The 23472-nt window shown below is 51.6% G+C and overlaps 2 protein-coding genes across 3 annotated transcripts; one reads left to right on the top strand and one right to left on the bottom strand.

The window, feature by feature from the left end:
• Positions 1-575: 575 nt before the first annotated feature.
• Positions 576-8784, top strand: OGG1 (8-oxoguanine DNA glycosylase). The gene is given in 8 exon segments (XM_063630413.1): positions 576-1023; positions 1894-2141; positions 3029-3208; positions 5962-6143; positions 8037-8187; positions 8333-8382; positions 8600-8612; positions 8615-8784. Coding segments are annotated over 8 exon segments (1053 nt in total). The 5' UTR covers positions 576-886; the 3' UTR covers positions 8707-8784.
• Positions 8785-8902: 118 nt separating this feature from the next.
• CAMK1 (calcium/calmodulin dependent protein kinase I) lies at positions 8903-21767 on the bottom strand. 2 transcript variants are annotated; one of them, XM_055260560.2, is made up of 12 exons: positions 21618-21747; positions 19459-19573; positions 17549-17680; positions 14652-14726; positions 14427-14565; positions 13135-13261; positions 12965-13040; positions 12157-12269; positions 11182-11260; positions 10997-11084; positions 9285-9402; positions 8903-9177 (listed from the first exon to the last, which is right to left on the bottom strand). In XM_055260560.2, exons 2-12 carry the CDS (start codon positions 19539-19541, stop codon positions 9095-9097), a joined length of 1113 nt encoding a protein of 370 aa, XP_055116535.1. In that variant the 5' UTR covers positions 19542-19573; positions 21618-21747; the 3' UTR covers positions 8903-9094. The 2 variants fall into 2 exon arrangements, with proteins under 2 accessions (XP_055116535.1, XP_055116536.1); XM_055260561.2 differs by lacking the exon at positions 19459-19573 and having other exon boundaries at positions 21618-21767.
• Between the last annotated feature and the right edge of the window lie 1705 nt (positions 21768-23472).

The raw sequence follows: 23472 nt of genomic DNA, 5'->3' as shown, positions 1-23472 counted from the left end.
TATGGAAGGAATGCCCAAGATGGCAGGCAGCAGCTGTGGCGGCCGGCGGGACGACAATCCGAGGAGAGGCCTCTGAAGTCCTGAGGTCTCAGAGGACGCCTAAAGGCCTTGAATGGGACAAGCTTAGCGGGCGGGCGCAGAAGAGAATAATACTCTGGAGACACTTCCCGAGGGCTCTGGGGCCGGAGCTGTGTTCGCTCCAGTTCTTGGTGAAGATAGGGTTCGTGGGAGGCGGCCCAAGGAGGGCGAACGCCTAAAACTGGAAAGGCTCGGGGGAGAACGGCTCTCGGAGGACAGGCTGGGGAAGGACGTGGCTCTGAAGACGGACAGCCCTGAGGAACCGCAGGGCGCCCGGATGGAACTCATTAGCTCCCGAAGTGCAGATAATCCCGGAGGGGGAAAGGCGAACAGTGGGCCGAGAGCCCAGTGCGCGCCAACCGCGCGGGCGCCTGGGAACGGCCCGCCCACCCTGATTTCTCATTGGCGCCTCCCACCTCCTCCTCGGATTGGCTACCTCTAGGTCAAATGAGCGGTGATTGAGCCCTACTTCCGGTGGTGGTGTGGTCTGCCCCTGGAGAACCCAGAAGAACACAGCTGTGCGCGCCCAGAGGCTCTGGGGGCGGGAGAGGATAAGTCGCAAGGAGGGGGCGGGACCTACACCTCAGGAAAGCCGGAGGATTGGGGCACGAAGCGGGGCTTTGATGACCCGCAAAGGGCGAGGCATGCAGGAGGTGGAGGAATTAAGTGAAATAGGGAAGGTTGTTAAACAGGACCCTGTGGGCGAGGCCTTAAGGGGCGTGGTCCTTGTCTGGGCGGGGTCTTTGGGCGCCGACGAGGCCTGGTTCTGGGTGGGCGGGGCTACTATGGGGCAGTGCCTGCTGTAAAAATGCCGGCCCGCGCGCTTCTGCCCAGGCGCATGGGGCATCGTACTCTAGCCTCTGCTCCTGCCCTGTGGGCCTCCATCCCGTGCCCTCGCTCTGAGCTGCGCCTGGACCTGGTTCTGCCTTCTGGACAGTCCTTCCGGTGAGTGACAGCCTGAGAAGCCTGTCCCCTGGGACTGGCTCTTGCCGCCTCAGCACTGCCTGGCATGGGGTACAAAGGAATTTGGGGGATGACGGAAGAAACCCCGGGATACAAAAGAGGAAACAAGCACGGGTAGCCAGACTGTTACCCTTTATATGTCTGTGCAGTGATATTGTAAGGATCCATCTGTATAACCGATGCAGAAGATAATAGCACTTATTTTTCTGTTTTTGAGACAGAGTCTCACTCTATTGCTTAGGTAGGAATGCAGAGAGGCCCATTCCAGCCTCGACCCCCCCGGGCGCAGCCTCCCGAGTAGCTGGGACTACAGGTGTGCGCCATGCCCGGCTAAATTTTTGTATTTTTTGTAGAGGTGAGGTTTCGCCATGTTGCCCAGACTGGAAGATAGCACTTTACTTGTATTAGTTTTTTTGTTTTTTTGTTTGTTTGTTTGTTTTGTTTTGTTTTGTTTGTTTGTTTGTTTGTTTTTTGAGACGGAGTCTTGCTCTCTCCCCCAGGCTGGAGTGCAGTGGCGCAATCTCGGCTCACTGCAAGCTCCGCCTCCCGGGTTCACGCCATTCTCCTGCCTCAGCCTCTCCGAGTAGCTGGGACTACAGGCGCCCGCCACCACGCCCGGCTAATTTTTTTTTGTATTTTTAGTAGAGACGGGGGTTTCACCGTGGTCTCGATCTCCTGACCTCATGATCCGCCCGCCTCGGCCTCCCAAAGTGCTGGGATTACAAGCGTGAGCCACCGCGCCCGGCCTACTTGTATTAGTTTTGTACATGGAGATATTGTAGGATAGGAGGGACCCCAAAGGGTGCAAGAAAGGAAATTGAGTGCCAGAGTTGTCGTGTGCCTTGGGCTCAGGTGGAGGGAGCAAAGTCCTGCACACTGGAGTGGTGTACTAGCGGATCAAGTATGGACACTGACTCAGACTGAGGAGCAGCTCCACTGCACTGTGTACCGAGGAGACAAGAGCCAGGCTAGCAGGCCCACACCAGATGAGCTGGACGCCGTGCGCAAGTACTTCCAGCTAGATGTCACCCTGGCTCAACTGTATCACCACTGGGGTTCCATGGACTCCCACTTCCAAGAGGTGGCTCAGAAATTCCAAGGTGAATACAGGACCTGGGCTGAGGTTAGGGTTCTTGGACATAAGTCACTTGTCTATGACTCAGTTTTACCACCTGTAAAATGGGGATTATATCTACTTCATAGGCTTTTATGAGGATTTAAGGAACTAATACATGTAAACTGCTTAGAATAATGCAGGCACGTAGTAAGTATTATTACCATTATTATTATCCTGCTAATCACCATAGTGAAGTGACAAGGATTTTGAGCCCATTCCTGGTTGTGTGACCTAGGGCAAGTGATTTCATTCATTCTGTAAATATATACAAAGCATCTGCTGTGTGACTGGGGATACACCAGTGAACAAAACGGACCCAAATGCCGGTCCTCATAGAGCTTACATTGTGGCCTCTTTATCTGTGGAATGGGATGGTAATGCAGCCCTCACAAGATGGTATGAGGAATGAGAGGTCTGGTGTTGCTTTTTCTTTTCTTTTTTTTTTTTTTTTTTTTGAGACGGAGTCTTGCTCTGTCGCCCAGGCTGGAGTGCAGTGACACGATCTTGGCTCACTGAAAGCTCCGCCTTCCGGGTTCACGCCATTTTCCTGCCTCAGCCTCTCCGAGTAGCTGGGACTACAGGCGCCCGCCACCACGCCCGGCTAATTTTTTTGTATTTTTAGTAGAGACGGGGTTTGACCGTGGTCTCGATCTCCTGACCTCGTGATCTGCCCGCCTCGGCCTCCCAAAGTGCTGGGATTACAAGCGTGAGCCACCATGCCCGGCCTGGTGTTGCTTTTTCTAACGGTACTGACTCTCATTCTCCTGGGATTCTCCTGGAGTTTTGGTACCTAGGATCTGACCTGTGGGTGGGAAGAGGCCACACCCAACAGCAGGTACCTCTCCTACCCCCTGCATTTCTGGTCTCCAGGTGTGCGACTGCTGCGACAAGACCCCATCGAATGCCTTTTCTCTTTTATCTGTTCCTCCAACAACAACATCGCCCGCATCACTGGCATGGTGGAGCGGCTGTGCCAGGCTTTTGGACCTCGGCTCATCCAGCTTGATGATGTCACCTACCATGGCTTCCCCAGCTTGCAGGCCCTGGCTGGTGAGTAGGTGGGTCCCCTGCCCCCAGGCCCTCCATCAGCCTTCAAGATCTGTTCATTTCTCCCCTGGTTACCTTCTCAAGGCTTCCTGCCTTCCCAAACACTTCCCCCATCCAGAACCGCCCTGCCTGGTCTAGTCAACTCGTTACTCATCCTTCCTATGCATTGCTAAAATGTCAGCACCTCACTGGTCTGTGCTTTTTGCCCAATGGGTTCAATGCCTAATCAGAAAAACATCTGTATACAATGTACAGTAGTTTGGGGTTAAGAGCATGCATTCTGAGGACAGACCCATGCCTGGTTCTGAACCTCAACTTTCACTTGGGCACATTATTTAGCATCTCTGTACTAAAGTTTCTTCATCTGTGAAACAGAATAATAATAGCACCTACCTATGCTATTATTGGAGTTGTCATGAGGGTTGAAGAAAGGAATATACATACTGCACCTAGCACAGTGTTTGGCACACAGGAAGTATATGTAAAATTCAAGCTGGTATCAGCCGGGCGTGGTGGCTCACACCTGGCTAACACAGTGAAACCCTGTCTCCAGCCTGGGCAACAGAGCGAGACTCTGTCTCAAAAAAAAAAAAAAAAATTCAAGCTGGTATCATTGTAGTGAACGGGACAGTTTTGCATCTAAGGACACGTGTGTTCTTCATAGTAGCCCTGTAAGGCAAATGTTTTACAGAGGCAAGTATATCAATTGGCAGATGTGAGAACCAAGCTAGGACAAGTGCTTGGGAACTGCATAGCAAAGAGACAGACTGCCTCAGAACAGGAGAATGTTTTTGGTGCTTAGAAACCCATTCCTGGCCAGATGTGGTGGCTCACGCCTGTAATCCCAACACTTTGGGAGGTCGAGGCAGGCAGATCATCTGAGGTCAGGAGTTCAAGACCAGCCTGGCCAACATGGCGAAACCCCATATCTACTAAAAATACAAAAATTAGTCCGGCGTGATGGCAGGCACCTATAATCCCAGCTACTCCAGAGGGTGAGGCAGGAGAATTACTTGAACCCGGGAGCAGGAGGCTCCAGTGAACCAAGATCACACCACAGCACTCCAGCCTGGGTGACAGAGTGTGACTTCATCTCAAACAAACAAAAAGAAACCTGGGCCAGGCACGGTGGCTCATGCCTGTAATCCCAACACTTTGGGAGGCTGAGGCAGGTGGAGCACCTGAGGTCAGGAGTTTGAGACCAGACTGGCCAACCTGGTGAAACCCCCTCTCTACTAAAAATTAGCTGGGTGTGGTGTTGGGTACCTGTAATCCCAGCTACTCAGGAGGCTGAGGCGGGAGAATCACTTGAACCTGGGAAGCAGAGGTTGCAGTGAGCTGAGATCATGCCATTGCACTCCAGCCTGGGCGACAGGGCGAGACTCTGTCTCAAAAAAAAAAAAAAAAATAAAAGAAACCTGGCCGGACACAGTGGCTCACTCTTGTAATCCCAGCACTTTGGGAGGCCGAGGCAGGCGGATCACAAGGTCAGGAGATCAAGACCATCCTGGCTAACACGGTGAAACCCCGTCTCTACTAAAAATACAAAAAAAATTAGCCGGGCGTGGTGGCGGACACCTGTAGTCCCAGCTACTCGGGAGGCTGAGGCAGGAGAATGGCGTGAACCCGGGAGGCGAAGCTTGCAGTGAGCTGAGATTGCGCCACTGCACTCCAGCCTGGGCGACAGAGCGAGACTCCTTCTCAAAAAAAAAAAAAAAAAAAGAAACCTGTTCTTGAGTCTCAGCTCCTGGCTTAGTTAGTCGTAAGACCTCAAGAAAGTCATTCACCTCTCCCGGCTTCTCTTAGCTTGTTTGTAGAATGGGAATAACAGTTTCTATCTAGAAGGGCTTTGGGGGTGAATAAAGCAGTCATGAGGCAGCGTGGTGTAATGGGTTAAGAGCATGGCGTTAGCCAGGTGGGGTAGCTCATGTTGGTAATTTCAGCACTTTGGGAGCCCAAGGTGGGAGGATGGCTTGAGCCCAGGAGTTTGAGACCAGCCTGGGCAACATAGTGAGACCTCATCTCTACAAAAAATAAACCAAATTAGCCAGGCATGGTGGCATAAGCCTGTAGTCTCAGCTACTCAGGAGGCTGAGATGGGAGGATCGCTTGAGCCTAGGAGGTCAAGGCTGTAGTGAACTGAGATTGTGCCACTGCATTCCAGCCTGGATGACAGAGCAAGACCCTGTGTCAAAAAAAGAAAAAGCACAGGTCTTGGTGTCCCAGACCTAGGTGCAAGATCTTATCTCCCCCATGTCCTTTCTTAAGTAAGTTAACCTCTTCTAAGCCCTCATTTTCTCCACGTGTAAAATAGGAAAACAGAAGTACTGTCAGTGGGGTTCTTGGGAAAAGTAAGCATGATACTATATCTGAAGCATGTTGCCTAGCACTTGATCACAGAAGCTGTTGCTGTATTGTGGTTATTTTTTTAGATCATGAATGTGAACACTCTTTTGGAAAGGTTAAGGAACTCAGTTGGGGAGCTCCTCAAGGGCAGCAAGTCGTCAGTCCCTGGACTAGACTTGGGCTCCAGGGGCCAATTCATAGTAGGTGCTCAGAAAATGTGTACAGGGACAGGACCCAGGCCTCAACCCTTTCCCTTGTACATAAAAGTGTCCACTATCCCATAGAGTGTGGGGAGGTAGGAGGGATACTTAGGAAAAGCACTCTTGTGAGGTAGAGAGCTCACTTACTAGCCGAAGGACAGGAAGAACTTGAAGATGCCTGATGCCTGCTCTCCTCCTCATTCCCCACAGGGCCAGAGGTGGAGGCTCATCTCAGGAAGCTGGGCCTGGGCTATCGTGCCCGCTATGTGAGTGCCAGTGCCCGAGCCATCCTGGAAGAACAGGGCGGGCTAGCCTGGCTGCAGCAGCTACGAGAGGCCTCATATGAGGAGGCCCACAAGGCCCTCTGCACCCTGCCTGGAGTGGGCACCAAGGTGAGGCCCCAGGGGGTAGGAGCTGCCCTCTCTACTGACACTAAGAGGAGAGCAGGAAATGAGCCAAGCCTGGGAGCTGGGTGGAGGCTTGGCTTCCGGAGGCAGAGCAGGAAGGAGAAAGGATATAAGTAGATGTTTTACGAGAGAAAAAAGTAGAGTGCAGAAAGAGTGGAAAGGATATAGCCCTTTGAATGAATTTCTAGAAAGACCATTTGTTCAGATGCAACACATATATGCTGCTATATATATGCAGCAATTTCCAGAAGGAAATTACAGGAAACTAAATAATAGTTTCCTTGGGGGAGACAAACGGGAAGATATTTCTCCTTTTCGGTTTTTTGTTTGTTTTGGTAGAAACAGGCTCTTAACAATGTTGCCTAGGCTGGTCTTAAACTCTTGCCCTCAAGCAGTGTTCCTGCTTTGCCCTCCCAAAGTGCTGGAATTACAGGGATGAGCCACTGCTCCCGGCCACATTTTGTTCCTTTCATAAAATGACATGTACTGACAAAACTTTTTGCTTAATATCAATAGGGTTAACTGGCAATAAGATGACTGGAAATTAGGCATTTGTCTTTTTTTTTTTTTTTTTTTTTGAGATGGAGTCTTGCTTTGTTGCCAGGCTGGAGTGCAGTGGTACAATCTCGGCTCACTGCAACCTCCGCCTCCCGGGTTCAAGCGATTCTCCTGCCTCAGCCTCCAGATTAGCTGGGATTACAGGCATGCGCCACCACACCCAGCTAATTTTTGTATTTTTAGTAGAGATGGGGTTTCGCCATGTTGGGCCAGGATGGTCTCGATCTGACCTCGTGATCCACCTGCCTCAGCCTCCCAAAGCGCTGGGATTACAGGCGTGAGCCAGTGCACCCAGCCTTTTTTTTTCTTTATACTTCTCTGTAGTTTAAAAAATGAATTTTTGCTTAAAGAATTTTTTTTGATGGGCTTTGGACTACAGCCTAACATTAAATCTTGGTTCTGCCTGTTCCCAGCCATGTGACTTTGGCCAGGTCACTTCACTTTTCAAAGCCTCAGTTTTCTTGTCTGTAAAATGGGTGTGGTAATACCTTCTTCCCAGGTTATGATAAGAACCTGGCCCACATAGGTGTTCACCTAGTAGCAGCTCTTTTTTTTTTTTTTTTTTTTTTAGATGGAGTCTTGCTCTGTCGCCCAGGCTGGAGTGCAGTGGCGCAATCTCGGCTCACTGCAAGCTCCGCCTCCCGGGTTCACGCCATTCTCCTGCCTCAGCCTCTCCGAGTAGCTGGGACTACAGGCGCCCACCACCATGCCCGGCTAACTTTTTTTGTATTTTTAGTAGAGACGGGGTTTCACTGTGGTCTCGATCTCCTAACCTCGTGATCCACCCGCCTCGGCCTCCCAAAGTGCTGGGATTACAAGCGTGAGCCACTGCGCCCGGCAGCAGCTCTTATTACAGCAATTTCAGTGTATTCATAGGCCGGGCATGGTGGCTCACGCCTGTAATCCCAGCACTTTGGGAGGCCAAGGTGGACGGATCACTTGAGGTCAGGAGTTCAAGACCAGGCTGGCCAACATGGTGAAACCGCATCTCTACTAAAAACACAAAAATTAGCCACACGTGATGGCGCATGCCTGTAATCCCAGCTACTTGGGAGGCTGAGGTAGGAGAATTGCTTGAACCTGGGAGGTGGAGGTTGCCGTGAGCCAAGATTGCACCAGTGCACTCCAGCCTGTGCAACAGAGTGAGACTCCATCTCAAAAAAAAAAAAAGTGTATTCATAGATAGTATCTATTGATTGAGAATATAGAACAACAGTAACCCCAGAGTGAAGGAGAAAGCAGCTGGCTTTGGGGCTGTAAGCAAGATGCTGGCCAGATGCTGCCCTTCTTCCACAAGGGCTCATTCTGTGTCTGTCAAAGGTGGCCGACTGCATCTGCCTGATGGCCCTAGACAAGCCCCAGGCTGTGCCCGTGGATGTCCATATGTGGCAGATTGCCCAACGTGACTACAGCTGGCACCCTACCACGTCCCAGGCGAAGGGACCGAGTCCCCAGACCAACAGGGAACTGGGTGAGGAAAGTGGGCTACAGGGGCTGGCAGTGGGCTGGGATGGTAGAAACTTCTGTCTCTCTTAGTCACCTCTCCCTCAGACCCTGCCTCTGTTGATGGGTCACAGAAGGGGTCAGATAACTTAGTCTCATCACTTCTGATTTAGGAAACTTTTTCCGGAGGCTGTGGGGACCTTATGCTGGCTGGGCCCAAGCGGTGAGTGTACCTAGATTTCCTCTCCTCCAGCCCAGACCCAGTGGACTCTTCTACCACCACCGCCCCAGGTGGCCCTAAAGGACTCTCCAGCCACCCCTGTCCCAACCCCAGTGGACTCTCATTGCCTTCGGCCCTGTTCCCCGAGGACTCTTCCACCTCCCAACACTGTAACTAGTCCCACCAGCCCTGACCCCAGTGTACCCTCCTCCCCACACAGACTCCACCCTCCTATAGGTGCTGTTCATTGCCGACCTGCGCCAATCCCGCCGTGCTCAGGAGCCACCAGCAAAGCGCAGAAAGGGTTCCAAAGGGCCAGAAGGCTAGATGGGACACCCTGGACAAAGGAATTCCCCAAGCACCTTCCCCTCCATTCCCCACTTCTCTCTCCCCATCCCCACCCAGTCTCATGTTGGGGAGGGGCCTCCCTGCGACTACCTCAAAGGCCAGACACCCCCACATCAAGCAGTCAGTTTGCACAACAAGATGGGGTGGGGGATATTGGGGGAGACAGCGCTAAGGATGGTTTTATCTTCCCTTTATTACAAGAAGGAACAATAAAATAGAAACATTTGTATGGAAAATGCAGTGAGGAGTGGTAGGGAAGCAGGTGAGGAGGGGACAGGGCAGAGAAACTCCCGGTTCAGGGAGGGAAGGGAAACAGGCTGCCCCCAAGCCCTCCCACGCAGAGGATCCTGACCCGAGGTCCGGGGCCCTAGAGCTGGTGGGGCAGTGTGGGGGACAGTTCTGCGCCCGGCTCCATGCAGCAGTCTCGACAGCAACAGCCAGCTGCCATCCCTGCATGGGAAGAGAGAACAGAGCTGGCCACAGGGGCAGGCCCTCCTCTCCAGCCTGGGTGCATCTTTGTGGACCACCCATGCCCTTCTGCAGAGCCCGCTCCTCACCCCCAGCCACTGGTGTCAGCAGCTCCCCATGGCTCGCCGTCTGCCCCTGCCCCTCCTGGCTGGTGCCCAGCTGCAGTTTCCTCATGTGCCGCACCACAGCCGTGGCATTGAAGGCTTGCTGTAGGGAGAGGGGAGAAAGGACTTTTGAGAGAGTCAAGTCATGGGGCAGGGGCGCAGTGGGATTCTTGGAATTGTTCTGTTATTTTCATTCGGGAGTTATTTTATTGATTCCCCTAAAGCCCCCCAAAAACCTCTACAAGGCTTTATTATGTATTTACACACACACACGCACATATGTTAGATGTATGTGTGTATATATATATAAATAGAAACATAACTATAATTCATATTAATATGTAATAGCAAACACTATAGCACTGTATGTCAGGCACTGCTCTAAGCACTTTACATAGTAATTCATTTAATCTTCATTAAAGTCTTTGAGGTAGGTACTGTTATCATTTTCAAAGGAGGAAACAGAGGCACAGAAAGCTGAAGTAACTTGCTCAGGTGTGTCTCTATTCAACATCTCCACCTAGGTGTCCCACACACCCCTCAAATTCACCATGTCTAAAACTAAAACCATCCCCCCAAAACATGTTTCTGTCCCTGTGATAACCATCTCAGTCATGGTACCACCAACATCCATTCTGTTCCCAGCCACAGTCTTGAGTCAGCCCTTGACATCTCTTTCCCCCAACATACATTGCATCATCATGTCTTGTCAGTTTCACCTCCTAAATGACTCCTGGATCAACCACTGTTCTCGACCCCGTTGCTACTACTGTGGTTCCAAACCCTTAACCGTCTCCTGCCTGTATCTCTGCCACAGCCTCCTAATGGGTCACTCAGTCTTTACTCCATGCCATTCTCTGCATCCTGAGAGCTCTTTTTTTTGAGGTGGAGTCTCACTTTGGCGCGATCTCAGCTCACTGCAACCCCCATCTCCGAGATTCAAGTAATTCTCCTGCTTCAGCCTCCCGAGTAGCTGGGATTACAGGCACGCACCACCATGTGTGGCTAATTCTTTTATTTTTAGTAGAGACAGGGTTTTGCCATGTTGGCCAGGCTGGTCTTGAACGCCTGACCTCAGGTGATCCGACCACCTCGGCCTCCCAAAGTGCTGGGATTACAGGCGTGAGCCACCATGCCTGGCCTTGAGAGCCCTTTCTATGCAGCGAATACTTGCCTAAGATTCTTCTGGGGCTTCTCAGTGCCCTCAGGATCAAGTTGGTGCTCCTCTGTGGCATGAGGCCCTAAGAGGCCTGGCCCTTACCTGCTTCTCTAAATTGGGCTCCTGCCTCTCAGTCCCCTCAGCCCTTCTAGTCTGGCCAGGCTTAGCACTTGCACTTCCCAGAATCGCTATAGACATTATTCCGCTATGCCTCGCTAATTCCTACTTAACTGACAGCTCTGTAAGGTCATCACCACCTTTATGACCTTTCCCGGACCCCATAGGCTGGATCAGATGCCTCCTGAAGATTTACAGACTTCTTCCTCTAGACTTGGAGGTGAGGGACCCTCTCTGGAACAGAGAAGGTGTTGGGAGTGTTTGTTGAATGAAAGAGTGAATGAATGAAGTCCTTCCGTAAGGATCCCTAAGCGGTTACTGTGTGCCCAACTTGGTGCTAGGTGCTGTGCGAGCTGAGCCTGGGTAGGGATGGGGAGGAGTCCTGGGGAGGCTGGGACTAGAACTAGGGATATGGACTCACCTTCCACTTGCTCTTGGCAAAGTTCTTCTTGATCTGCTCACTCACCGACTGGTGGATATTCTTATCTAGAGCTGTATCTCCTGCAATCCTAGGATGAGGTTTATGTGGTGGATTGCCTATGAGAGCAGAAGCAGACCTGAGGGCCCCAAATCCCACCCCAGCTCACAGCTTGTGTGAATTCTCACCATGGGTGCTGCAAGGCCTGCTCACAGGTGAATCTTTTCTCTGGGTCCTTCTCCATCAAGTGCCGGATGAAATCTTTGGCTAAACCCCCAAGACAAAAGCAAAGATAATGACAGCATGGTAGTGCCTGTGTACTCCCCAAGAGCGTACCCACTCCCTCAGGTCTGGCCTCGCATCAAAACAAGACAAAGAGGCCAAATCAGTCCATGCCCCACCCCCCCGACCTGTGCTCTTCTTCAGGCCCTCCCACCCCATGCCTTCCAGCTCTTTCCTCTCTCTTAAGAAAAACATATGGCCGGGCACAGTGGCTCATGTCTGTAATCTCAGCACTTTGGGAGGCCAAGGCATGTGGATCACGAGGTCAGGAGTTCAAGACCAGCCTGGCCAAGATGGTGAAACCTCGTTTCTACTAAAAATACAAAAAAATTAGCCGGGCATGGTGGTGGGCGCCTGTAATCCCAGCTACTTGGGAGGCTGAGGCAGAGAATTGCTCGAACCCGGGAGGCGGAGGTTGCAGTGAGCCGAGATTGTGCCACTGCACTCCAGCCTGGGCAACAGAGCGAGACTGTGTCTAAAAAAAAAAAAAAAAAAAGTTGTTCTTGACTAATCTCAGTGCATTCACACTGATGATAAACGATAGTAGCTTCACAGGTTTGCTTCTTAATAGGGGGCACAAAAGGAGGATGAAAATGTTTATGGTGGTGGTTTATACATGAGGATGTCAATAGGGGAGAGGCATTTTCAAATAGACTATGTTTGAAGATTGAACAATGAATGCCTAGTTTCTCAATCTGGGAGCCAAGCAGAAGGAAGTACCCGAGCAGAAGGAAGAAGGGGTAGGGTGTCTGGTCTCGAAGACAGCCTTGTGTGGTGCTGGAGAATCTGACAGAAGGAAGGCAGGAGGGAGACCGCCCCCAAAGCAGGTGAGGGAGGAACCAGAGGCAGGGCCCAAGGGAAAAAGGCAAAGCCCCAAATACCAGAGTCAGAGATGTCGTCCCAGTAAGGAGAGTCAAACTCGTACTCGGCCTTCAAAATCTGTTCAAAGAGTTTGGCATCATTCTCGTCATAGAAGGGGGGGTAACCGCAGAGCCTGGGCAGGGAGAAACTCATCCTCATTTCCACTTTCGGGTGCCATTGGCTCCGGGATGGAGCACTGGGGCAGTCTCAGGGGTCAGGCAGGACCCACCGAAGGAGTTCCCCCTTTATAAACTCTTACCAGCCCTGCCTGCTCACTCCTGTTCTAGCGACATTATCCTTCCTGTTCCTTGAATGTGCCGCCATCTTGCCCTCCTCAGGGCCTTTGCACTTGCCATTGCCTCTGCCTATGCCACACTTTCCCCACACCTCCAATGTCTGGCTCCCTCACCACTCGGACATCACCTCCACAGCAAGCCCTTCTCTGACCTCCCTACCGAAATGGCATCACCCCCGTCTCCCTATCCCTGCTTGGTTTTTTTCCACAGTATTTATTTTTAATCACCTGACGTCATTTTGTAGATTTATTTACTTGTTGATTGTCTGTCTTTCCTACTAGAAAGAAAGTCAGCTCCCTGAGGGCAGGCACTTTGTCTGGTTTGTGCTGTGCTAAATTTACCCCAGTGCTTGCTTGGCACAGTGCTTGAAACATAGTATCTATTGAATGAAGTAATGCTAGTAATTGATTGGTGGAAGGGAGGGAGGGAAGGAAGGGAGGGAGGGAAGAGGGAGAGCAGAGGGAGGAAGAGAGGAAAGTAGGCGAGAGGACAACTCTGAAGCCACAGCCTACCATGGCCAAGCCCCACTTACAAGATGTAGGCAATGACACCTATGGACCAGCAATCCACAGCCTTGCTGTAGGGCTTCTGGGCCAGGACTTCAGGGGCTGTGGAGGGAAGAGGACATGGTAGTGACAAATCTCTGCCCTTCAACTCCTGGTTCCCTCCACCATCACAGCCCCAGCCCAGGGCCCTCCGCACCCACGTATCCCGGAGTTCCGCAGGCGGTGGAGAGCACACTGCCCGGGTCCTCCATCTTGGAGAGGCCAAAGTCGGAGATCATGATTTTGGAGTCTTCATCCAGGCTGTAGTACAGCAGATTCTCTGGCTTGAAGGGCAGGAGGGAAGAGAAGGGGCAATCAGAGATGGTTAGAGGCTAGTAGAACCTTCCGCCACTCCAAGCACCTTCTGAGAAATAATGGATCCCCAAAAGCCACTGTAGCTTCATGGCTGCCATAAGAAAATCAAGAAAGTTCTCAAGAAGGCCAAAAATTCTAGGAAGGACAAGGCTCAAGAGGGTGTGGGAGGGAACTTTCTATAAACCTCAGGTGTGCACTGTAAAGCCCTAAAGAAATGTTTGAATGCCTATTTTATGCCAGACCCTGGATTAGTGCTTGATTCAATGTCATCCTCACTGCATCCCTGCTAGGCCAGTCTGTATAATCCTACCTAACAGATGAGGAAACTGATGCCTTCGGAGGCAAAGTGACTCACCCAAGAACCCACAGTTAGGGAGTAGCAGGGCCAGAATTCAAAACCAGGCATTGTCACACCCCAAGTGCCCTTCTCCTAGAATGGATTGAGATGTACTGCTAAATATGAGCCCCGTCGCTATTTCTGAGGAGTAGGATTTCAGGGATTTCTGGCTTTTTTCTTTATGTTTTGCTGTCCCATTCAAGTTTTCTACAAAAGGTGAATAGGATTTTTTGTTTTTATTTTATTTTATTTTATTTGACATGGAGTCTCGCTCTGTCGCCCAGGCTTGCTCTGTCGCTCAGGCTGGAGTGCAATGGCACAATCTCAGCTTACTGCAACCTCTGCCTTCCGGGTTCAAGTGATTCTCTTGCCTCAGCCTCCCTAGTAGCTGAGATTACAGGCATCTGCCACCACGCCGGGCTAATTTTTGTATTTTTGGTAGAGACAAGGTTTTGCCAAGCTGGTCTCGAACTCCTGACCTCAGGTGATCCACCCATCTCTGCCTCCTGAAGTGCTGAGATTACAGGCGTGAGCCATCGTGCCTGGCCAGATTTTTTTTTTTTTAATCAGAAAAAGACAAAATGTTACTTGGATAAAATGCCACACAATTCACTTGTGTTCCTTTGAGTATCTGGACTAGAATGGGAGGAGGCAGTTTAAGGGTTACAAGATCCACTTTGTAGATGGAAATCCAAGGCTCAGTGAGGGGGTGAAAGTTTCCCAAGGTCAGACAGTTTGGGGTCTGCAAAGGCCCCACCCCTGGGTACCCCAGCTCACCACACCCCCTTGAGCCCCACCTTGAGATCCCGGTGTACAATGCCCAGGTCATGCAGGTATTTCACAGCATCCAGCACCTGGAAGATGAGGCGGCTGGCGTCCCGCTCCGTGTAGAAGCCTTTTTCCACAATACGGTCAAAGAGCTCCCCACCCGACACCCTGCAGCAGGGGATAGGGCAGTCTGGCAAAGAGGGTTGGGACAGCTGGGAGAGGTGTGGGGGCAGGGCAGAGGTGGGGCCACTCACAGCTGCATGATGAGGTAGAGGTGGCCCCCACTCTCATAGATGTCATCCAGGGCTACAATGTTGGGGTGCTTGATCCTGAAAGGAGAAATGAGGTGGTTTAGCCAGGCATGGTGGTGTGCACCTGTAGTCCAAGCTGCTTGGGAGGCTGAGGCAGGAGGATCACTTGGCCCCAGCAGTTCAAAGCTGCAGTCTATTATTATTGCACCTGTGACTAGCCACTGCACTCCAGCCTGGGCAACAGAGTAAGACCCTGTCTCAAAAAAAAAAAAAAAAAAAAGCAGCGGTTTAGAGCTCAGGATAGCTCAGCCACCCGCCACCCCTGACCACTGCCTGCAAACCTGGGTGGGACAAACCAAGAATCTAGTCCCCAAAGGGAAAAGCTAGCTTACCATGGTTTATTACCATTTCTTGGAAGGTGAGAGAGCAGAGGGATAAACACTGGGCTGTGGCATACACAGACCTGGGTCCAAATCCTGCCCCTGTCACATGCTATTTAGGTGCAGATCTTTTCACCAGTGAGCCACTGCACCCAGCCTGATACATACCTCTTAAGAGTTTTCTGGCTGGGCACAGAGGCTCACACCTGTAATCCCAGCACTTTGGGAGGCCAAGGCAGGCAGATCACTTGAGGTCAGGAGTTCAAGACCAGCCTGGCCGACATGGTGAAAACCCATCTCTACTAAAAATACAAAAATTAGCCGGGCATGGTGGCACATGCCTGTAATCCCAGCTATTTGTGAGGCTGAGGTAGGAGAATTGCTTAAACCTGGGAAACGGAGGTTGCAGTGAGCTGAGATCATGCCATTGCACTCCAGCCTGGGCAACAAGAGCAAAACTCCATCTCAAAAAAATATATATATATAGTTTTCTGTGTTTACATGTTTGTCAGCCTCCCCCACCAGACATAAGCTCCCCCAATCCAGAGGCTTTGTCTTGCTTGCCACTGTTCCTCCAGCACCTGGTACAGGGTAGGTGCTAGATTTAATGTAACCTCTCTGAGCCTCAGTTTCTTCATCTATAAAATGAAGCCAATGGTAGTACTTCCCTCAAAGAGTTGGAGTGAGGATCATGTGAGATAATACAGGTAAGGTGCTTGGCACAGTGCCTGGCACACAGTAAATACTCATAAGTGAAACAATAATGGTAATTGATTTTTTTTTCTTTTTTTGAGACGAAGTTTTACTCTTGTTGCCCAGGCTGGAGTGTTGCCCAGGATGGAGTGCAATGGCATGATCTTGGCTTATCGCAACTTCTGCCTCCCGGTTTCAAGTGATTCTTCTTTCTCAGCCTCTCAAGTAGCTGGGATTACAGGCATGCGCCACCACGTCCGGCTAATTTTGTATTTTTAGTAGAGACGGAGTTTCTCCATGTTTGTCAGGCTGGTCTGGAACTCCCAACCTCAGGTGATCCACCCACTTCAGCCTCCCAAAGTGTTGGGATTACGGGCGTGAGCCACTGCGCCTGGCCTTTTTTTTTTTTGAGATGGAGTTTTGCTCTCGTTGCCCAGGCTGGAGTGCAATGAATGGTATGATCTCAGCTCACTGCAACCTCCACCTCTCGGGTTTTTTTTATTTTTTTTTTTTGAGACGGAGTCTCGCTCTGTCCAGGCTGGAGTGCAGTGGCTCAATCTCGGCTCACTGCAAGCTCCGCCTCCCGGGTTCACGCCATTCTCCTGCCTCAGCCTCTCCGACTAGCTGGGACTACAGGCGCCCGCCATCACGCCCGGCTAATTTTTTTTGTATTTTTAGTAGAGACGGGGTTTCACCGTGGTCTCGATCTCCTGACCTCGTGATCCGCCTGCCTCGGCCTCCCAAAGTGCTGGGATTACAAGCGTGAGCCACTGCGCCCGGCCCACCTCTCGGGTTTAAGCAATTCTCCTGCCTCAGCCTCCCAAGTAGCTGGGATTACAGGCATGTGCCACCACGCCCAGCTAATTTTGTATTTTTAGTAGAGACAGGGTTTCTCCGTGTTGGTCAGGCGATAATTGATCTTGATGATGAGGAAGGCTCAGCTCTGCCACAAAGTTGCCATGTGACTGTATACAAATCCCTGTCCTCTCTGGGTCTTATTAGAAATGCTCTGCCCAGGAGCTGGGTGTGGTGGCTCATGCCTAGCACTTTGGGGGGCCGAGGCGGGCGGACCACCTGAGGTCAGGAGTTCGAGACCAGCCTGGCCAACATGGCGAAACCCCATCTCTACTAAAAATACAAAAATTAGCCGGGTGTGGTGGCAGGTGCCTGTAATCCCAGCTACTAGGGAGGCTGAAGCAATCGAATTGCTTGAACCCAAGAGACAGAGGTTGCACTGAGCCAAGATTGTGTCACTGCGCTCCAGCTGGGGCAACAGAGAGACTCCATCTCAAAAAAAAAAAAAAATTATCTGCCCAGGGTGGTTGGAAGCTCAGGGGAGAGATTGGAAGTGATTCTCTGTAAGTTTTCCAGTGAGGACAGGAGGTTTCATATCAGCATGAGCAATTCATAGACCAATTGGTTGTGGATTTAGTCGGGGTCAGCAGACAGTCATTTTTAAACTTGCTGAGTGGTTTTAATATGTGAGGGGAACTTGAGGTAGGTCCAGAGACAACACCAACTGAGATATGTGGGTCCAAGCCATGTTCAGGATGGATCTTTACACCTGATTGAACAGTTAAACCCCTGTTACTAAGCACTGGCATCTCCATCACATCTGTCATGTTAGCTGTTGTGCCAGGCACTTGAAATAAAGGACTTCTGATGTTCCCCACAACCCTGCCAAGTGGAAATTGTGATCCCCATTTTATAAAGGGGCAATTTAAGGCTTAAGAGAGTTTAAATGATTTGTCCAAAGCAGGGAAGGAGGAGGATGGGAGGGCCAAGGCAGGGTCAGCTTGGGGCAGGGAAAGGCTTTAGCCCACGCACTTGTGCAGGACAGCAATCTCATTCTCCATGCTGCCTTCCTTGCCCTCCAAGGCCTTCTTGGCAATACATTTGATGGCCACCAGCTTCTGCGTCCTCTTATCTTCTGCCAGGATCACCTCCGAGAAGGCCCCCCTATCAGGAGAAGGGATTCACAAGGTGAAGAACTGGAACCCCAGCTTCCCTCCAGCCTCTCCTCCATTCCCTATAGGTTCTGTGACCACTGCTGGACCAAGGATGTGGATGACCCTTCCCTAGTCACTCATCCATCCCCTGGCTCCAGAGGTGGTCATATGACCCAGGCCTGGCCAGTCAAAGTAGTCTTTCCCCTGGCCACAGTAATTGGTCATGTGATGCAAGCCAGGTTACTAGCACTTTGAGAATGAGTCTCCTGTTGAGCTGGTAGGATGTAAGCCTGGAGCTAATGGCGATCATCTTTGCCACCACCTGGGGAGAGCCTGCTTGGGAATGAAATTAACACAAAGGAAGTCCAACCTGAGAAATGGCCAAAGACATTTCCTGATAACATTATGTGGCCCTCTGGATCCAGCCATGCCTGAAGTCTACCCCTGGGCTTTTTGATTATGTGTGCAGTTGGTTCATCCCTTTTTCTGCTAATTTGAGTCATGGCTAATTTAACACCCTTTAGAACCTTAAAGAACCATCAGCATCACCTGGGAACTTTTTTAGAAATGCAAAATCTCTACTGCTTTGGATCCTGGGTCAAAAAAAAAGGAAAAAAAAGAAATGCAAAACTTTAGGTCCTGCCCCAAATTTACTAAATCAGAATCTGCAGTTTAACAAAATCCTCAGGTGATTTGTATGCTCATTGAACTTTCAGAAGCAGTGCTTTAGAACAAGTTCTTAAAAAGGAACAAATAAACTCATTTAACTAAAGTTAACTGATTAAGGACGATTTGCTAGGGTATTCTTTCCACATCTGTTTGCTTTCTCTGGGAGAATAAGGAGTCATAAGTCAAAGAAAAGCATCTCTCATGGTGAAATTTCAATCCTCAGGGATAATTAGTTACTGTAGTAACCTCATCACTGGTTTCCAGTCCTGTCCCTCTCCAATTTACCCTCCAAGCTGTGACCAGAATGACTATCCTGAATTGCACACCTGCCAAAAAGTCTTAAGTGTCTCCCGGTGGCCTATGGGACAATATCCAGCCTCCCTGGCCTGGCTTCCAAGACCCTACACAAACTGTCCCACTTTCATCTCCAGCCTCTTTTTCCACTCTCCCCCCAGCCTCTGATTTTAAGCTCCACCACACTCTACCTCTTTCCACGTAGAACCATGCCTCTAAGCCTTTGTTTATGCTATTCCTTCTGCCTGGAATGTCCTTCTTCCTCTCTGACAAGTGCACACCTACCCATCCTTCAGTCCCCAGTTCCAATGCCCTATTCTCCAGGAAGTTTTCCCCCAGGCAGAAGGCACAGCTCTCTCTGGGCTCCACAAAGCCCTCAATCCCAACCTTAATTGGAGCACAGCACACACCCTGTTGTCATTTTCTGTGGGTCTGTCTCTTGCACATGTCTGGGATCAACTTGAAGGACAGAGACCAGGTTTGAGTTATTTCTGCATTCCCAGCACCAAGAACAGAGCCATCCCCGGCCTCAGTTCCCAAACCTAGGCCAGAACACCTAGCTCTTGGCAGCAAGTTAAATGGACTGACTGGCACCTTCATTCTCCCAACTTCTTTCTCTTCAAGAACCCAGGGCTATTGGAAGAGCAGCCCCTGTCCCACCCATTGTCATCCAGAAGTGAAAAGCTGGGGACAGTTTAGGCCCTAGATAGTGCTGCCACAGGGCCTGGGCTGTGGGAAACAGGAAGCATTAATTGACCAGAGGAAACACCACCCTGAACTCAGCCTCCCTCAGCCATCCAGCATCCAATCCTGCCCTGGACTCACGTGCCCAGAACATCTCGGAAGTCGTAAATGTCCCTAATGTCCTCCGCCTGCTTCCACCTGGGGCCTTCCACTGCCCCCGGCATGGCCCACTGCCCCCCGACCACAGCCAGGGCTCCTGTAAGGAGAATGGAAGGAGGAGATTCAGCAGAGCCCAGCCCTCTGGGAATTTACTGCAGGCCCCATTCAGTCATTCAACCTGCATTTATTCATCCTTGATTCATCCATTTGACAAAATCATTCAACAAACATTCATTTGTTTATTCAACATTCGGCAAATTCTCATGCCTAGAGAAAAACCTGTCACAGTGGCAGCAAAATTCTTTATTTAACAAAGTCATGCATTCATTCGTTCATTCTAGTTCACTTCCCAATTTTCCGCCTATCCAAATCCAAGCACCTAGGGAAACCCTGACCTCTGGCAGTACAACAGATAAACCCCCAGAGCAGCTGGTAGAAGCCTGGAGGATCCCCCTGTCCCCAGAACTAGTGATGTCCCCCCCCCACCCTGGGGATTGCTGGGGTGTCTCCTTTCCCTCCTCCTTCCCCCCACTCCCTGGCCTCTCCAAAATCAGGTTTCCAGCAGCCTGGGCTTCCAGCAATATCTCAGCCACATTTTTAAATAGCTCTTTCTGCACTGTTACCACAGCAACAACAGACACAGCTGGAGCTCCCCAGACCTCTCCCTTCTGACTCCCCATCTGGGTCCCGGGAGCCTGAGAAATGGTCCTACTCACTCTGTCCCTTCCTGGCCCCATCTAACCCTATCCAGCCTGGCCCTTCCTCTGCTGAGGTCTGTCTCATCCAGCAGGAGAGGGCGGGAGTTCTCTCCCATTTATCAGATGAAGAATGGGGAGACTGAGGTTGGAATTAGGTAGAGGCTGGCTCCAGAGGCCCAAATGACACCTGGCCTGGGGCCCCCAGCTAAGCTTGCAGAGGGCAAAGGCCATCGAATGGCCTTGGCTGGTACTTCCAATATGAAGCCAGAATAGGCCCCATTCAGAGAACACAGCCTCCCAACCCATCCACAGATGAGGCCAAAACAGAGCCCAGCATGCTTTGTGACCTCAGGGAGAGCACTTTCCTTCTCTCTTTTTCTCTAAAGGAGAATGAGGAGAAGGTGCCCTGACTAGGGCCTCTGGTGTGAGATTCCACTCCTGGAACAGGACCTTTTTCCCAGGGGACCCTGCCCACCCATCCAGGGGCAGAATGTTCTAGGAAAGGAGACTCGAGTGTAAGCTCTAGAGGCAGAGTCTGAAGCCCACATGGAGGCCTACCAAATACAACCCTCACAGATCCACACACATCCCTGTAGCAGACATGCCACACCAAGCCCCCTCCACAGCCCTGAACTCAAACACCTGCCTCCGAGATCCAGTACGCCTTGTATCCAGATCCCATGACACCTGATCATACATGTACTCCCAGACATCAGCACACATGTCCACACCACACAGTGCCCCAGACAGCCCTACACCCGAACACCTGCCTGTCCATCCAAACATCCCTCACCCAGCTCCTTCTTACACCCCAAAACACACATCCACCCGCACCCACACAAGATGACACCCAGACACACACACACCCTCATATACCAGACGTACCCTACACCCTCCAGCTCCTCTACCCCATCCCCTGGAAGCTCCTGTATTCCAAACCAAACCCCAAGTCCTTACACACCTAACTCCAAACATCCTCAGTACACAATTGTACACCCCCTCCTAACTCTGACTTAAGACCCTGAGAGCCAAATACCAGCACACAATACACGTGGGCACCCCTCTGGAACAAAAAACACACAGATTCCCAGATCATCCACCCATGTCTGACCCACACGCCTGTCCTAAGACAGTACACTCCGCAAGCCCCCCCACCCCATGGATACCTCCAAATGCCCACGCCCTTCCACAGTCAGGCCCAGCTGAAGGCGCTCACACAGGCCCCCCTTCTCTGTTACCCACTCAGTGTCCCATAGGCCCGCCTGGCACCTGCTGGGCCTGGGGCAGAGGTGGGGGAGAAAGGCCCAGCCCTGCTCCTCAGGGTTCAGCCCGCCCGGGAGGGTGCCCAGTGGCCACTCCTTGGGAAAGGATACCCAGAGGCTAGGGGCTCCCACCGCCCCCACGCGGCGCCCAGGGGTGCAGGGATGGGGGGCCCTGCTGTACCTGCCGCTGCCCCGCCGCGGGGCTGGCTGGGAGGCCCGCGGTGGTTGGCGCCGAGCTCTGGCCGCGGTCCTCACCGCTGCGCCCCTGGGCCACCCGCCCGCTCTCTCGCTGGGGCTGGGGCTCGGCTCCGCTCGGCTCGGCGGCTCTCTCCGCCCGCCTGCGGCTCTGATGTCAGTGGAGGAGGAGCCTGCGGCGGAGGGACCCGGGATTGGGAGGCGAGGCGCCGCTCCAAGGCTGGGGAAGGGGCAAGGGTGGAGGCCATCTCCCTAGTTCTGGTCAGAGATCTCCTGCTAGACGCTTCCCACCCTTGGTCTTAAGCGGGGCTCCATTTCACAGAGGGGACAACTGAGGCCCAGAGAGATGATTTTCAAATCAGCAGGTGGTCGGAAGCAAAGCAGGATTCGAACCCCGTCTGTCTGAAGCAGAAGCCGGCCAAACTCACCCTGTGGCCTGGTGGATTTTCTTTTAGACCAGTTCTGCGACCTCCCTTAGGGCTCTGTCGCCCTTCTCCGTGCCCTGAAGGGAAACAGGCCCTCGGAACCGCACGGGCGTCTGATGGGGGATGGGGGAGTGAGGGAGTAGAGAAGGACCGGGCAAGACTAGGCAATGAAGAGAGTGGAGGCGGTCGTAGGGTGGGGGCCCCACTTGACAGGTGGGAAGACTGAGGCCCCGGTTCCTCTGCAAGATGGAGCTGAGGCTTCAGCCCCAGACATTTGCTCCTCGGAGCGGGTGGTGGTGCCTAGAGATATTGGGGGCAGAGGGAAGTGGGGAGGAGGAAGTTAAATCGGGATCCTGAAGGAAACAGGCCAAAAAGGATCTAGGTGTCACGTGACTGGCGGGGCTCCAGAGTTAGATGGCTGGGGGCCAGGTTAGGGGAGAGAGCCCGCAACTAGGACGGCAGGCAAGGGGCCAAAGGTCGGTTTGCTCAAGGCCTTCCTTGGGAAGAAATTTGGTGCCGGGTGGAAAGAGGGGGCGGGGGGAGCAACTCGCAGGAATTGGGGATGGGGCTGGACTGGGGGCAGCCAGAGGAGGCACGTTGCTTGGGACCCCACTCCACCTCCAAGGGCCTCCAAGTGCCACTCCCTACTCCTGAATTCCTGCATGTTCCAGCTGGTGATGGGGAGAGAACAGTGCTTATGCCCAACTCATTTCCTTTTTCTCTTTCTTTCTTTTTTCTTTCTTTCTCCTTCTTTTTTTCTTTTTCTTTTTCTTTTTTTTTTTTAAGACAGGGTCTTGCTCTGTCACCCCGGCTGGAGTGCAATGGCATGATCACAGCCCACTGCATCCTCAAACTCCTGGGCTCAAGTCATCCTCCTGCCTCAGCCTCCCATGTAGATGGGACTACAGGTGCGTGCCACCGCACCTGGCTAACTTTTTTATTTTTTGTAGAGATGGGGTGTCTCCCTATATTGCCCAGGCTGGCCTCAAACTCCTGGGCTCAAGCAATCCTCCCCAATCAGCTTCCCAAGGTGCTGGAATTACAGGCATGAGCCACTGCACCTGGCCAATTTATTATGCCCATCTTACAGATGAGAGAGGAAGATAGCTGAGGTTCCTAGAAAGGCTTTGGAGTCTAACTGATCCTGGTCATGCTTTACCTCTCCGAACCTCAGTTTCTTACTCGGGAACATGGGAATATTGATGATTGACTCAGAGTTCTGAGAATTCTATGAGATAATGATATGAAGTGCCTAGAACACTATTCAAAACATGAGAGCTAGACTCAGTGTAAACTGAGACTCAGAGAGAGGACTTGATTTGGCCAGGGACGAGGGGTTAAGGGATCCCTCTTCCAAATCTCAGTATCTCAGACTCCTTAGTTCATGGAAAAATACATTTCCTGCTCATGGCTGAG

The sequence above is a fragment of the Symphalangus syndactylus genome, chromosome 21, assembly GCF_028878055.3.
Source record: "Symphalangus syndactylus isolate Jambi chromosome 21, NHGRI_mSymSyn1-v2.1_pri, whole genome shotgun sequence".
NCBI lineage: Eukaryota > Metazoa > Chordata > Mammalia > Primates > Hylobatidae > Symphalangus > Symphalangus syndactylus.
This window is presented reverse-complemented; position numbering and strand designations above follow the sequence as displayed.

Coding starts and splice junctions, on each gene's coding strand:
- CAMK1 (XM_055260560.2), bottom strand. CDS start 19,541: ATGCCGGGGGCAGTGGAAGGCCCCAGGTGGAAGCAGGCGGAGGACATT. Junction 13,041..13,134: donor CGGAACTCCGGGATACGTGG/GTGCGGAGGGCC, acceptor TTCCCTCCACAG/CCCCTGAAGTCCTGGCCCAG. Junction 11,085..11,181: donor CAGGCCTTGCAGCACCCATG/GTGAGAATTCAC, acceptor ACCTCATCCTAG/GATTGCAGGAGATACAGCTC.